Genomic DNA, 16,236 nt, shown 5'->3' with positions numbered 1-16,236 from the left:
CTCAGCCCCGGTTTTCACAGCTTCGGGCACTGTGACATCATCATCATCATCATCATCATCATAATACAGTGGTGCCCCGCAAGACGAATGCCTCGCAAGACGGAAAACCCGCTAGACGAAAGGGTTTTCCGTTTTTCAATGTGCTTCGCAGGACGAATTTCCCTATGGGCTTGCTTCACAAGACGAAAATGTATTGCGATTCTTGCGATTTTTTTCCGCTCCCCACCCCCTTTTTCTAAGGCACTAAGCTGCTAATAGCCTTTTAGCAGCTAATCCGCTAATCCCTTAAACCTTTAATAGCCGCTAATCTGCTAATCTGCTAATAGGGTTGCTTCGCAAGACGAAAAAACCGCTAGACGAAGAGACTCGCGGAACGGGTTCTTTTCGTCTTGCGAGGCACCACTGTAATAATAATTTTATTATTTATACCCCGCGAATCCCATACCTCCTTGAGGCGGTCCATGTCTTTGAGGTAGAATCCGATGTAGAAAAGACTTAGGTATGAATTTACAAACTGAAACTAGAGAAAAAGAGAGAGGGGAGATGTTATATATATATATTTATTTACTGCGCTGCGCTCCCCAACTCCTGGGGCCTGACCCCGGTTAACCTAACTTGGGAAGGCTACATTAAGTGTGGGATATTTATTTTATTTTTTTTAAATAATTTTTATTGAATGGTTTTATGTTACAAAAAACAATACAGCCATACTACCACTAAATATAATTAAGAAATAAAAATTACATACATCGATATTTAGTTTGTTATTTGTTATTTACCGTCTTATTTCCTCCCAAACATTGCATACAACAACACACATATGTGCAGACACCCACACACCCACACAAAATGATAATAATGAAAGTAAATATTTTTTTCCTTTTTATCTTCCAAAATCTTTTCTTCAACTTTGACTCCCTGTCAAGTCCCTTTGCATATATTTTATCTTACATTTGAATGTACACAAAACAATAAACCTTTCTATATAATACATTCTCAAAACATAATAAATCCTTAATTGTTGTCCGCCTCCTTTTAGTTCCTTTATCACTCGAACGCCAGCACCGAGTCAAAACTATTATTGCATTTTTGAACATATCTTCTATAACCATCCCACTTTTCCGCAAATTTTTGCTTTGAGTTTCCTCTGAGTTTACTAGTCAATTGAGCCGAATAAGTGTGGGATATTTAAAAGGCAGTCAAAAACAACCATTCATGTTTTTCCTAGATAGACACATTTCCTGTAAACTTGCTAGAGAGGAGTCTCTGAGAGACACTCCTGTTATGCCCTGACAGGCGTAACTATAGTTTCTCCAAACTTCCCTAAACAGGGCAGCCTTCAGATGTCTTCTAAAAGTCAGAAAGTTGCTTATTTCCTTGACATCTGATGGGAGGGGGCGCCACCACCGACAAGGCCCTCTACCTGGTTCCCTGTAACCTCGCTTCTCGCAGGGAGGGAACCACCAGAAGGCCCTCGGAGCTGCACCTCAGTGTCCGGGCTGAATGATGGGGGTGGAGACGCTCCTTCAGGGATACTGGGCCGAGGCCATTTAAGGCTTTCAAGGTCAGCACCAACACTTGTGCTCAGAAATGTACTGTTGCCTCCTCCTTTCTCCCTTGCTCTCTCTCTCCCCCAGGCTGCTGTCCAACAGGTGAAGTAGGACAATGCAGCCCATTTCTAGCTGCCCCCCCCACCCGCGAGGAAGCCAGCCAGGTTACAGCTGGTTAGCAAAGGCGACTTTTGCTGTCTCGACAAACTGTCAAGCCCACTAGGCTGTTGGGGCTCCTCAGGCTGCTGTCCAACAGGTGAAGTAGCGTGACGCAGCCCACTTCTAGCTGTACACACCACCAGTGGGGAAGCCAGCAGGTTATCGAAGGCTCTTGTTCCTGTCTTGACATCGTCAAGCCCACTAGTTTGACGCACCGGACTTGGACCATCGGGTCCGCTGAGGCCAGTAATGTCAACACTGGGTGGCAGCAGCAGCCCTCCAGGTTCCCGAGGACCTGGTACGTTCTGCATGCAAATCAGGGGCTCCCTCCACCGTCCCCACAAACATGTGGCAGCCCAAACTCACCAAGACCATTTTGATGATGAGGTGTTTTTCGTAGGCACTCTGCAAGCGGTAGTTTTCTGCAAGGAGAGGGAAACGTCACGTTTAGGATGTCTATCTCAAAGAAGGAAGGAAGAGGTGGAAAGAAAGGGAGGGAGGGAGGGAAGAAGGAAAAAAGGAAGGAAAAAAGAAGGAAGGAAGGAAGGAAGGAAAAAAAGAAGTAAAGAAGGAGGGAGGGAAGGAAGGAAGGAAGGAAGGAGGGAAGAGGGGAAAAATGAAGGAAAAAAAGAAGGAAGGAAGGAAGGAAGGAAGGAAGGAAGGAAGGAGGGAGGGAGGGAAGGAAGGAAGGAAGGAAGAAAGGAAGGAAGGAAGGAAAGGAGGGAGGGAAGAAAGAAAGAAAGAAAGAAAGAAAGAAAGAAAGAAAGAAAGAAAGAGGAAGGAAGGAAGGAAGGAAGGAAGGAAGGAAGGAAGGAAGGAGGGAGGGAGGGAGGGAAGGAAGGAGGGAGGGAAGGAAGGAAGGAAGGAAGGAAGGAAGGAAGGAAGGGGAGAAAAGAAAGGGAGGGAGGGAGGGAGGGAGGGAGGGAGGGAGGGAGGGAAGGAAGGAAGGAAGGAAGGAAGGGAAGAGAAAGAAGGAAAGAAGGAAAGAAAGGAAGGAAGGAAGGAAGGAAGGAAGGAAGGAGGGAGGGAGGGAGGGAGGGAGGGAGGGAGGGAAGGAAGGAAGGAAGGAAGGAAGGAAGGAAGGAAGGAAGGAAGGAAGGCAGGCAGGCAGGCAGGCAGGCAGATCCTGCAAAGAATTCACCCATGTCGTTCAGCCAGTAGGCGATCTTCTTGTAGACTTCGTCGCAGGCGGTGACGATGACGGCCAGCACAATTTTTGGCAGGAAACGCACGATGCGCGGCAGCTCCTTAATGCTCAGCACAAATTCCTGGCGAGGGAAGAGAGAAAGGGGGGGTTCGCGCAGGGAGGGCAACGAGGAGGGTTCCTCCCCCCCAAAAAAACTCGCTGCTTGGCAATGCCAATCAAAACCAATACCGTGCGCAGAAGCGGCGCCTCTAGATACAAACTTTCTGGGGTACTTACGAACCCCCAGAACGAGTTACGTTCGTACCCGGAGGGTCCACTGTGTACGGCAAATAAATAAGCTGAGAGATTTGTCCAGAGAAACCGAAACGGATTCAGTTAAGGTAAAGGGACCCCTGACCATTAGGTCCAGTCGTGGCCGACTCTGGGGTTGTGGCGCTCATCTTGCTTTATTGGACAAGGGAGCCAGCGTACAGCTTCTGGGTCATGTGGCCAGCAGGACTAAGCCGCTTCTGGCGAACCAGAGCAGCGCATGGAAACGCCGTTCACCTTCCCGCCGGAGCGGTACCTATTTATCTACTTGCACTGGTGTGCTTTCGAACTGCTAGGTTGGCAGGAGCAGGGACCGAGCAACGGGAGCTCACCCCGTCATTGCGGGGATTCGAACCGCCGACCTTCTGATCGGCAAGTCCGAGGCTCTGTGGTTTAACCCACAGCGCCACCCGCGTCCCTTCAAACGGATTCAGTTACTTCTTATAAAAATAAGAAGAAAGCAACAGATGGGTTGAATTAATGAGGATGATAATGACAATGACAAGCCCATAATCTGTCTCTCCCTCCTGCGAGAACTTCCTCCGAAAACGCCCGGCTTGTCCCTGCTCACCTGTAGCTCGAAGCAGCCCAGCATGGCGAGGAAGACGAAGGAGAGGCAGAAGAGGCAGACCGGCAGGCTGACCAGGCACTGGAAGAGGAGCCGCTTCCAGGGCGGGTAGTAGAACTCTTCCGAGTTGGTGACGGGGCTCACGCGCTTCACCCCCTGCGGGTGGGGAGACGGGTCAGCAAGGTGGCGGCCGCAGAGAGCTGCCCGCCCGGAGGAGCTAGGGAAGATTGTGGGCCCGCTTGCAGCAGGGAGAGCTCAGGCCCCGGGGGGGTGGATGCGGCCCCCGGAGCCTTTCTGTCTTTAGGAACCTCGAGAGCATATGGGTGAATGTGGCCCCCGAAACCTTTCTATCTGGCCCTGAAGGGCCCCTTAGCAGACTCAGGAGCAGAGGGGAGATTGCGGCCCCTGGAGCCTTCCTAACTGGCCCTTGAGGGTCTGCTTAGAAACCTCAGGAGCAGGGGGGTAGATGTGGCCCCCAAAACCTTTTTATTTGGCCCTTGAGGGTCTCCTTAGAAACCTCAAGAGCATATGGGTGAATGTGGCCCCCGAAACCTTTCTATCTGGCCCTTGAGGGCCTCTTTAGAAACCTCAGGAGCAGGGGGGTAGATGTGGCCCCCAAAACCTTTTTATCTGACCCTTGAGGGTCTCCTTAGGAACCTCAAGAGCATATGGGTGAATGCGGCCCCCGAAACCTTTCTATCTGGCCCTGGAGGGTCTCCTTAGGAACCTCAGGAGCAGAGGGGTGAATGTGGCCCCTGAAGCCTTTCTATCTGGCCCTGGAGGGCCCCCTTAGCAGACTCAGGAGCAGAGGGGTGATTGCGGCCCCTGGAGCCTTCCTAACTGGCCCTTGAGGGTCTCCCTAGGAACCTCAGGAGCAGAGGGGTGATTGCGGCCCCCGGAGCCTTTCTATCTGGCCCCTGAGGGTCTCCTTAGGAACCTCAGCAGCCGAGGGTTGCTTGCGGCCCCCAGAGCCTTTCCACCTGGCCCTCAGCGGACTCCTTAGGCCACACCCTCTCTCTTAAGGGAGGGAGGGGATGGTCTGTGCTTCCCTAAAATGTTCTCTCCCCTGCCCCTGTTCCCAGGGCCGGATCCGGCGCCGCCACTGACCCGGAACTGCGGCCGCGGCTCCTCGATGGACTCCGCCGGCGTGTCCAGGGTGCCCCACTTGTAGGCAAACTCGGCCCCCCGCCGCTTCCACTCCTCCAGGAACAGGGTGGCCCAGATGACGTTGAAGATGGCAAAGATCACACAGCAGACGTCCCGGCTAGTCTGGTGGGGGATAAAGGTAAAGGGACCCCTGACCATTAGGTCTAGTCGTGGACGACTCTGGGGTTGCGGCGCTCATCTCCCTTTACTGGCCACGGGAGCCGGCGTACAGCTTCCGGGTCATGTGGCCAGCAGGACTAAGCCGCTTCTGGCGAACCAGAGCAGTGCACGGAAACATGGTTTACCTTCCCGCCGGAGTGGTACCTATTTATCTACTTGCACTTTGACATGCTTTCGAACTGCTAGGTTGGCAGGAGCAGGGACCGAGCAACAGGAGCTCACCCCGTCGCGGGGATTCGAACCGCCGACCTCCTGATCGGCAAGTCCTAGGCTCTGTGGTTTAACCCACAGCGCCATTCACATCCCTAATGATTAGTAGTTTGCATCAAATATTTACACCTATTATTATTTCATGTTGTAGCAAGATTCTAGAGACTAGATTATGAGTCTTTGTAAATTGTGTTTCTAAAGGGACTTTTGTTACTGCCAAACGCCAATGTGTTTGCATCATTAAATTTGCTATGAATACAAAAATCGTTTTAAGTTAGAGCATAATAATTATTCCACTATTCATATACTTCTTCATTGTATTCCACTATTCATATATACTTCCTCTTCATTGTATTTCAGTCCAACAATTACTTTGATAAAATACATATTTTGCTATGTGCAAATGGCTTTAGAAACCTATTAGGTCCATAAATTACCATATAGCAGGCCTAGGCAAACTTGGCCCTCCAGATGTTTTGGGACTACAAATCCCATCATCCCTAGCTCACAGGACCAGTGGTCAGGGATGATGGGAACTGTAGTCTCAAAACATCTGGAGGGCCGAGTTTGCCTAGGCCTGCCATATAGCATACATTCAACACAAAAACACAGCGGCAATTTGTTGTTGACAAAGGACAGCTGGACATATAAAGGGCCCCATTACAGTGGTGCCCCGCAAGACGAATGCCTCGCAAGACGGAAAACCCGCTAGACGAAAGGGTTTTCCGTTTTTCGATGCGCTTCGCAGGACGAATTTCCCTATGGGCTTGCTTCGCAAGACGAAAATGTCTTGCGAGTCTTGAGATTTTTTTCCGCTCCCCACCCCCTTTTTCTAAGGTGCTAAGCTGCTAATAGCCTTTTAGCAGCTAATCCGCTAATCCCTTAAGCCTTTAATAGACGCTAATAGCCGCTAAACCGCTAATAGCGCTAATCCGCTAATAGGGTTGCTTCGCAAGACGAAAAAACCGCTAGACGAAGAGACTCACGGAACGAATTAATTTCGTCTTGCGAGGCACCGCTGTACCTTCAGTAGCTGAGGGCCGCATCAAACCGAAATCCGGCCCTGACTCCCTTGTTATTTTACTCTCTCTTCCCTTCCCCTGTTCTATAGGTAACCCGTCCTCACCTGATCATTCTCCGTGAAGGTGTAGAGCAGGGAGCCGAAGACAGCCGGGTAAACCATGGCCGATGTGTAGAAGCCCAGCCAGGCAAAATACATGGCGATTTTCACACCAAAGTAGTCACAGATATCATCTGGGGGTGGCAAGGGGGAAGGAAATCAGAACATGGCTGGACCAAAGTTAATTCAGCACCCTGTTCTCTTATTCAGGAGATGAATGAATTTTATTATTTCAGTCACAGTCCAGTTCCAGCCCACATACAATATCAAGGAAGTCATAAAACACAATTAGGGATACAGAGGTGCCTCGCAAGACGAAATTACCGTATTTTTCGCTCTATAGGACGCACCAGACCACAAGACGCACCTAGTTTTTGGAGGAGGAAAACAAGAAAAAAAAAAATCTGAATCTCAGAAGCCAGAACAGCAAGAGGGATCACTGCGCAGTGAAAGCAGCAATCCCTCTTGCTGTTCTGGCTTCTGGGATGGCTGCGCAGCCTGCATTCGCCCCATAAGACGCACACACATTTCCCCTTAGTTTTTAGGAGAGAAAAAGTGAGTCTAATAGAGCAAAAAATACGGTAATTCGTTCTGCGAGTTTTTTCGTTCTACGAGTTTTTTCGTCTTGCGAAGCACCGCTGTGTATTGACGGTTTCCCATAGGAATGCATTGGCGGTTTTAAAAAAAAGGCGCAAGATGTTTCGTCTTGCGAAGCAAGCCCATAGGGAAATCCGCCTTGCGAAGCAGTTCAGAAAACGAAAAACTCTTTCGTCTTGCGAGTTTTTCGTCTTCCGAGGCATTCGTCTTGCGGGGCACCACTGTACATTTGAATTTGCAATTAGGTATAACAGGGACAATACAGATATAGCAACAGTTTAAAAATTATATAAATTTAAACCTAGATTTAGAAGATGCAATCCTGCATGAGGAATGGGAAAGCCTGCACCCTCCAGATATTATTATTTCTATTATTATTATTATTATTATTATTATTCTGCCCATCCTGTTCTTTTTTTTTTGAAGATGCCTTCTTGCCTGAGAAAATGCAACACCCCTCTTTTTGCTCAGGAATGGGGAAGGCTGTATCCTCCAGACAACAACAACAACATAATAACAATAATTTATTATTTATACCCCGCCCATCTGACTGGGTTTCCCCAGCCACTCTGGGCGGCTTCCAACAAAACACTAAAATGCAATAACCTATTAAACATTAAAAGCTTCCCTAAACAGGGCTGCCTTCAGATGTCTTCTAAAAGTCAGGTAGTTGTTTATTTCCTTCACATCTGAAGGGAGGGCATTCCACAGGGCGGGTGCCACCACCGAGAAGGCCCTCTGCCTGGTTCCCTGTAGCTTTGCTTCTCGCAATGAGGGAACCGCCAGAAGGCCCTTGGCGCTGGACCTCAGTGTCCGGGCAGAATGATGGAGGTGGAGACGCCCCTTCAGGTATAACAATTGTTGTTGTTGTTAATATACTGCCCATATATATATATATATATATATATATATATATATATATATGTATACTGCCCATCCTGTTCTCATATTTCAAAGATTTATTCCTGCATGAGGAATTGTACACACCTTGCGTTTTGCTCAGGAATGGAGAAGGCTGTACTCTCAAGATATTATTCTTATTCTTATTATCAGTGCTTTTTTTTTCTTTAAAAAACTTTTAGGGGTACTCTCATTGTGACTCAAAAAAAATTAACCATTTTATAGTTCAAATGGGGGAAAATAAATACAGCAAATGGACAAAGATTCACAAAATGTTTAGGGGTATGCGTACCCCTGCGTACCCCACAGAAAATAGCACTGGGTATTATTACTATTATTATTATTACTATTATTATACCACCCTTCATCAAAAGATCTCAGGATAAAAACACAAGATAAAAACACAAATAAGTAGTTAAAAACAACAAACAACTCCCCCCCAAAAAAACAAAATGCCGTATTTGTCGCTCTATAAGACGCACCAGACCACAAGACGCACCTAGTTTTTGGAGGAGGGAAACAAGGAAAAAAATATTCTGAATCTCAGAAGCCAGAACAGCAAGAGGGATCGCTGCGCAGTGAAAGCAGCAATCCCTCTTGCTGTTCTGGCTTCTGGGATAGCTGCGCAGCCTGCATTCGCTCCATAAGGCGCGCACACATTTCCCCTTACTTTGTAGGAGGGGGAAAGTGAGTCTTATAGAGCAAAAAATACGGTACATTTGAAAGGCTGTAGAATATCAATCAGCCAAAAGCCTGGTTAAAGAAGAACATTTTTGTCTGGCGCCTAAAAGTGTAAAAGGTAAAGGGCCCCTGGACGGTTAAGTCCAGTCAAAGGCGACTATGGGGTTGCGGCGCTCATCTCGCTTTCAGGCCGAGGGAGCCAGTGTTTGTCCGCAGACAGCTTTCCGGGTCATGTGGGCAGCAGGACTAAATCGCTTTTGGCGCAACAGGAAACCAGAGCACACGGAAATGCTGTTTACTTTCCCGCCAGAGCAGTACCTATTTATCTACTTGCACTGGTGTGCTTTCGAACTGCTAGGTTGGCAGGAGCTGGGACAGAGGAACGGGAGCTCACCCCGTCATTGCGGGGATTCGAACCGCCGACCTTCTGATCGGCAAGCCCAAGAGGCTCAGTGGTTTAGACCACAGCGCCCCACGTGTCCCTATGCCTCCTGAGAAAAGGGGGGTAACGTCTCTCCTTAGATCAGGGGCAGGGAGGGGAAGCTACAGGCCCCACAAGTGATCTCGGAACAGGAGGGAGACAGGGAAGGACAGAATTGCATACCCAAAGGTTGCGGTTCGCAAATGGCTTGTACCCACGATTTCATCAGCCGGTTGAGGATCCGTTGCTCGTGGATGGGGAAGACCTGCTGGAGAATGCCGCGGGCAGCCAATTCGGGAACTGCGGAGAAAAGAAAGGGGGGGCACAGGAATTAAGCGGAGCAGGGGTGCCACACAAGCCCCCTTCGACCCTGGATGCGCCAACAGCAGCTACCAAAGCTCTAGGTAAAGGTAAAGGGACCCCTGACCATTAGGTCCAGTCGTGGCCGACTTTGGGGTTGCAGCGCTCATCTCGCTTTACTGGCCAAGGGAGCCGGCGTACAGCTTCCGGGTCATGTGGCCAGCAGGACTAAGCCGCTTCTGGCGAACCAGAGCAGCGCACAGAAACGCTGTTTCCCTTCCCGCCGGAGCGGTACCTATTTATCTACTTGCACTTTGACGTGCTTTCGAACTGCTAGGTTGGCAGGAGCAGGGACCGAGCAATGGGAGCTCACCCCGTCATTGCGGGGATTCGAACCGCCAACCTTCTGATCGAGAAGTCCTAGGCTCTGTGGTTTAACCCACAGCGCCACTAGTCCTTTGCAATTTAAAAGTTTAAAGCAGACCTACTTTGCCCTGTCGGTCGGACCCCAAGAGTGGAATGAGCTTAACCCACAGTGCCACCCGCGTCCCTTTTATGTAATGTAGAGATGGATAAATATATAACTCTCCTCAGAGTATGCCCAGAGTAACACAAAGCAAAATCTGAGAGCTAAAATTAGACGAAACACATAGTGCCAATATCACGATATATGTTTCATTTGGAAATTTACGTGCGATTGAAACTTTTTTTAATACAGTGGAACATTGCTTCTCAAACTTAATCCATTCTGGGAGCCTGTTCGACTCCTGAAACCGTTCGGAAACCAAGGCGTGGCTTCTGATTGGGTGCAGGAGCGTCGGACGTTCGGCTTCTGAAAAGCGTTCGCAAACCGGAACACTTACTTCTGGGGTTGCAGAATTTGGGAGTGAATTTGTTTGACAACTAAGCCGTTCGGATTTGGAGGGGGCAGCAAAGGAAAGGATAAAAGCATCTAATTTGGGGGATATCAAACCTGTCCCCCGCTCGCTGAAGTTAACAAATTTGTAATGGCTCCCCTTTCAGAAAAGGGGGGTGGATTTGGCCCAGGAACTCTGCCTGCTGAATCCTACTCAATTCCTCCCTTACTTTGTAAAAGGTGCACACATGACGGAATATTCCAGAGTTTTGTGGCTCTTTGAAACGCCGCTGAATTTCATAAGCAAAATGGGAAACTCTCCAAAATTCAGAAGACCCAGGCAGTGGCGTAACATGGGGGGTGCAGGGGGGGCGGCTGCACTGGGCGCAACATCTGGGGGGGGGGGCGCTCGCACTCGCAGCTCTCTGCCCCTACCTGGCTCACTCTCTCTTTCTCACTGCAGTGCTGGCTGTGCGAATCCGATCCGAGCCGCCGGGTCGCCGCCCACTGTGGAGGGGAGGGTACCAGGCGTGCGGTGCGGTGCGGAGAGAGAGCGAGGGACTATCTGGGGGAGGGACAGTGCAGCGGGGGGGGCGCAAATTACTTGCCTTGCCCCGGGTGCTGACAACCCACGCTACGCCACTGGACCCAGGAAAGGATTCTGTTTGGTTGTTTGGAATAGTGCACAAATCTCAGTTCAGCTCTTCAGACAGACAGACAGACAGTCACCACTCAATTTCAAATTTCAAAAGCAAAACTGGAAACTATCCGAAATTCAGGAGACCCAGCAAATGATTCTGTTTGGTTGTTCGGACAGCACACAAATTTCAGTCCAGCTCTTCAGGCAGACAGACAGATGCCACTCCACATGCCCCGCCTTCTGGCCCCAATCCCCACTCACCGATTGGCTGGCCTTCCAGGAAGTGGATGTTGTGGAGAGCCTCGCCCTGTTTGGCCCGCAGGTTCTCCAGCCAATACCTGATGATGCTCTGACGTTCCTGAAAGAGGGAAGAGGGGAAAGCAGTGAATGGACCAGCCGGGGTCACCAGCCCATAGCTGTCAACTAACAGATTTGAAAATAAGGGACCAGCAGCCTTGAAAATAAGGGCTCAGCAGCCAAAATAAGGGATTTTCCCAGCACAGCTATGTGACTTCTGAGCCCCTCCAAGCCAAAGGCAGAAAGCCCAGCCAGCAGCCAAATGAAGCCTCAAGCGGTGGTTCCCACGGCGCAGCAACCCGGCAAAGGGGATGCAGCAAGGGAAACCACCGTCACCTCAGGTGCGTCTTATGGAGCGAAAAATACGGTCTCACATCCCACGCAGCACCCACCTGAGAAGTGAAAAAATAAAGTTCGTTTTCGATGTTTTCGTAGATGTAATCCTCCTCGCAGGAGAAGCTTCGCATCCCGCCTCCGAACTCGGCTTTCACCGGCTTCCGCAAACCGATCTCATCGGCTCCCCGGAGCAAACTGCCGAGAAGAACGGGGGAGGAGAAAGGAGACTAAGAGGGTAGGATGTCTGCACATGCTCTTGTTGCGTTCTCAAAGTAAAGGAAGGATTGAACTCTGATTAATAAGAATACACACAGAGACTTGAACCAGCAAGACTCTGGGAAGGGTGCGTATAATCGTGTCTCTCTGTGCCTGTCCGTCAGGTCTCCCTTGGCCCAGGTCGTTTTATTCACAAAAGAACTTTTTACAGAGTGTTCGTAAGAACCAATCAGTTTCCTCTGAGCATTTAAACAAACCCACGTGGGGACAAAGTTAACACTAGTTAGGCATGCATACTCTGCTAACCCAGAAATAGTGCTTCAGGTTAAGAACTTTGCCCCAGGATGAGAACAGAAATTGTGCTCTGGCGGTGCGGCAGCAGCAGGAGGCCCCATTAGCTAAAGTGGTGCTTCAGGTTAAGAACAGTTTCAGGTTAAGTACGGACCTCCGGAATGAATTAAGTACTTAACCCGGGGTACCACTGTACGCAAAGATACACAATTAAACTACAGCGATGACCAATTTATACATAATATACCTCGAGACACAGACCTACGCAAATAAGTTTCTATATTGCACTGCCGATCAGACTTGAGCGAAACGAGCTTGCTTCGACTTTTGATCTTGATTTAAAGCAACAGACGATGGATTTGCTCAGGACAGAATAAAAAATACTATTTTTTTAGAGAGAAGGGAAGGCTGCCTACACTTTTCCCGTCCATTCAAAAAGCTCCATGCATCTACGATAACATCTTTAGATAGGCGTGGGAAAAGTTCTAGCCCATATCCGTGGAGACAGTGGACTTGGAGGCAGAAATCTGAATTCTCTCCTCCCCAAGCAGTGGTACCTCGGAAGTCGAACAGAATCCGTTCCGGAAGTCCGTTCGACTTCCAAAACGTTCGGAAACCAAGGCTCGGCTTCCGATTGGCTGCAGGAAGCTCCAATCGGAAGCCCCGTCGGACTTTCAGGTTCCAAAAGGAAGTTCGCAAACCGGAACACTCGCTTCCGGGTTTGCGGCATTCAGGAGCCGAAACGTTCAACTCGCAAGGCGTTCAGGATCCGAGGCGCGACTGGAATTCTTTATAATTCTGACATGGTTTTAAAAGGCAGGGAAAGGAGGGTTGTCCGGCGAGGAAGAAAGACCCTCCTCGCTTCCCACCGCACACCCACCCAAAATCTACCGCCCTCCGGAGACGGGACCTGCCTTTCGTAAGTCGCTGTGACGAAGAAGGCGTAGACCCGGGTGTGTTTATGGTGCCGTATCTGAATGATGAGCTCTGGGATTCCCAGCCGGATGTGGTTCAGCAGCCACAGAAGCGTGTGGTCGTCGGTCGTGTCTGGAGAGGCATTTGGAAAAGGAGAGTGAGAAGAAGAAGAAGAGGAGAAGAGTTTGGATTTGATATCCCGCTTTATCACTGCCCTAAGGAGTCTCGGGTGGCGCTGTGAGTTAAACCACAGAGCCTAGGACTTGCCGATCAGAAGGTCGGCGGTTCGAATCCCCCCGACGGGGTGAGCTCCTGTTGCTCGATCCCTGCTCCTGCCCACCTAGCAGCTCGAAAGCACATCAAAGTACAAGTAGATAAATAGGTACCGCTCCAGCGGGAAGGTAAACGGCGTTTCCGTGCGTTGGTCTGGTTTGCCAGAAGCGGCTTAGTCCTGCTGGCCACATGACCCGGAAGCTGTACGCTGGCTCCCTCGGCCTATAAAGCGAGATGAGCGCCGCAATCCCAGAGTCGGTCACGACTGGACCTAATGGTCAGGGGTCCCTTTAACTTTAAGGAGTCTCAAAGTGGCTAACAATCTCCTTTCCCTTCTTCTCCCACAACAAACACTCTTTGGGGTGAGTGGGGCTGAGAGACTTCAGAGAAGTGTGATCAGCCCATGGTCACCCAACAGCTGCATGTGGAGGAGCGAGGAATCGAACCCGGTGCACCAGATTACGAGTCCACCGCTCTTAACCACTACACCACACTGGCTCTCTGAGTAGTCAGATATGGTTTTCAGGCACTCCAGGGCTGCAGTGGTTAGTTCATTTTAAACACTCGGATCAACCAGTTAGGGATCTTTCGACTGGTTTTTATTTGAACGTGTCCGTTGGAACTTTCTGCCACTTGATATCAGGTGAGTGCCTTCACTGTACCTTTTTTGGCACCTGCCAAATAAATTCATTTTAGACAAGCCTACACAGGTGCTTAGAAATCTGTAGTGTATTCTGCTGCGTTTTTAACTTCCTGCATGTTTTTATGTTATGCTTGCAATTTTGTTAGCCGTTATTTTATTGCTTTTATCTCCTCCCCCTTTTTTTGTAAACCGCTTTGAGGCTTTTCTACAAACAAATGGTACAGTGAGGCCTTATCCCCGTCGTTCAGCCCAGAAACTGAGGTCCAGCTCCGAGGGCCTTCTGGCGGTTCCCTCCCTGTGAGAAGTGAAGTCGCAGGGAACCAGGCAGAGGGCCTTCTCAGTGGTGGCACCTGCCATGTGGAACGCCCTCCCGTCAGATGTCAGAGAACTACACCAGAGAAGAATGGCAAGCCGAGTTGATGGACTAAATTAGCTGGGGAGCTCAGAAACCAAGAAGACAAGAACATTAAAAAAAGAATGGGGAAATTTTATAATTTATCTCTGAGACCACTGTAAGCAGGTTAGAACATTAGCAGGATTTTAACCACACTTGTAAAGAAATGAATCCAAGTTACAGGGAAGCAGGCAGAGGACCTTCTCGGTGGTGGCTCCCTCCCTGTGGAACGCCCTTCCACCAGATGTCAAAGAGAAGAACAACTACCAGACTTTTAGAAGACATCTAAAGGCAGCCCTGTTCAGGGAAGCTTTTAATGTTTAATAGGTTATTGTATTTTAGTGTTTTGTTGGAAGCCGTCCAGAGTGGCTGGGTATAAATAAATAAATTTTTTTTTATTTTATTATTATTATTATTATTATTATTATTATTACTACTACTACTATTTAATATTCTGTTGGAAGTCGCCCAGAGTAGCTGGGCCAGATGGGGTATAAGTAATAAATTATTATTATGATTATGATTATTATTTACAGCGGAACTGCCGTTTTAAGAATCCAAGCCTGGAAAATCTGTAACCAGACTTGATCATCCGATAACGCGGACGGGTTTTTTCTTGCATAACAAGCTGCCACGGTGTGCATTATACGTGCCTGCTTCGTAGTTTAGTTTTCCCCTTTTTGCACTTTCACGTGTCGTTACGCTCTCTCTGTTTATGTATGTTACAAAACGAATTAAAAATAAATAAGTCGGGCGAGTGACGCAATGGCTAGGTTCCCTCAGGGGACCTTACTGATCAAAAGGGGTGTGTGTGTGTCACATCGGAAGGCTTAAGAAGAGAAACTCATATCTCTCTCTCCTTTTCCTCCATACTACATTACGGTCTGGCCTCTCGCCCAGCCTGGTGTCTGATTACAAGCGATCGAGCCTGAAACCAACATGCAGCGATCTTCATTTCCCTGCCTGGAATTGGGGGGTGGGGTGGTCAAGGGAACCACCAACCGCCAGGGCCTTGGCAAAGCCGGCTTTTTTCAGCATGCAGAACTGATCTGGAAATTTCTGCACCTGCCCGTTTTCCTTTGTGGCTTTGCAGGTAGACGGTGCCTGCATGTGGAGGCTTCGTCCTAGCTGTCTGTCCCTACTATTCTCTGGGATCACTGGGGGGAGGGGAAGGATTGTAGGGAAAAGACCCCCTGGATGGCTAAGTCCAGTCAAAGGCGACTATGGGGTTGCGGCGCTCATCTCGCTTTCGGGCCGAGGGAGCTGGCGTTTGTCCGCAGACAGCTTTCTAGGTTATGTGGCCGGCAGGACTAAACCGCTTCTGGCACAATGGGACACCGTGACAGAAAACAGAGCGCATGGAAATGCCGTTTACCTTCCCGCCACAGCGGTACCTCTTTATCTACTTGCGCTGGTGTGCTTTCGAACTGCTAGGTTGGCAGGAGCTGGGACGGAGCAACAGGAGCTCACTCCATCGCGGGGATTCGAACCGCCAACCTTCCGATCGGCAAGCCCCAGAGGCTCAGGGGTTTAGGCCACAGCGCCACCCAATCCTCTGCCTGCAACGCTGGACGGCCGCTGCTGCCAGCCCGTGTAGGCTAAACTGAGCTAGTTGGAGCAGAGTTCTGACTTGGCAGCAGGCAGCCTGCTATGTCCCTCTGTTTTGAACCAAAGAACTGAAACTGCCGAATTTGGCAAAACGCACCTGGCAGGGTCATGAGGACATCGCAGTTTTCCGTAGGCACCGTTTTCATCCATGATTTGTGAGACATGATGTAACGGCCAGCCTGCAGCAGCCTCTTCCCGAAGAGCTTATCTGTGGGGTGAAGAAGAGCAAGGATGAGCCAGTTAAAACATCCCGCCTTTCAAGAGCGGTGATATATATATATATCATGGTGACAGCAGCCACGAAATTAAGAGACGCCTGCTTCTTGGGAGGAAAGCAATGACAAAGCTAGACAGCATCTTAAAAAGCAGAGACATCACCTTGCCAACAAAGGTCTGTATAGTTAAAGCTATGGTTTTCCCAGTAGTGATGTATGGAAGTGAGAGCTGGACCATAAAGAAGGCTGATCGCCGAAGAATTG

At 49.3% G+C, this 16,236-nt stretch overlaps 1 protein-coding gene across 2 annotated transcripts in view; it reads right to left on the bottom strand.

Moving 5' to 3' along the window:
* ANO8 (anoctamin 8) overlaps nt 1-16,236 on the bottom strand; it is a 41,515-nt gene that overhangs the window by 13,167 nt on the left and 12,112 nt on the right. For both annotated transcript variants that reach the window (XM_083421405.1, XM_083421406.1), the window contains exons 2-12: nt 15,855-15,965; nt 12,839-12,971; nt 11,474-11,612; nt 11,046-11,142; nt 9,172-9,288; nt 6,396-6,523; nt 4,841-5,002; nt 3,737-3,889; nt 2,851-2,977; nt 2,076-2,131; nt 446-520 (exon numbers count right to left, since the gene is read on the bottom strand). In XM_083421405.1, the coding sequence (XP_083277531.1) occupies nt 446-520; nt 2,076-2,131; nt 2,851-2,977; nt 3,737-3,889; nt 4,841-5,002; nt 6,396-6,523; nt 9,172-9,288; nt 11,046-11,142; nt 11,474-11,612; nt 12,839-12,971; nt 15,855-15,965 (1,298 nt within the window). The remainder of the gene's footprint in view (nt 1-445; nt 521-2,075; nt 2,132-2,850; nt 2,978-3,736; nt 3,890-4,840; nt 5,003-6,395; nt 6,524-9,171; nt 9,289-11,045; nt 11,143-11,473; nt 11,613-12,838; nt 12,972-15,854; nt 15,966-16,236) is intronic.

This window comes from Podarcis tiliguerta, assembly GCF_965153285.1.
Source record: "Podarcis tiliguerta genome assembly, chromosome: 18".
In the NCBI taxonomy this organism is placed as follows: domain Eukaryota; kingdom Metazoa; phylum Chordata; class Lepidosauria; order Squamata; family Lacertidae; genus Podarcis; species Podarcis tiliguerta.
The sequence above is the reverse complement of the archived record's forward strand: the minus strand, read 5'-3'. Positions and strand labels throughout refer to the sequence as shown.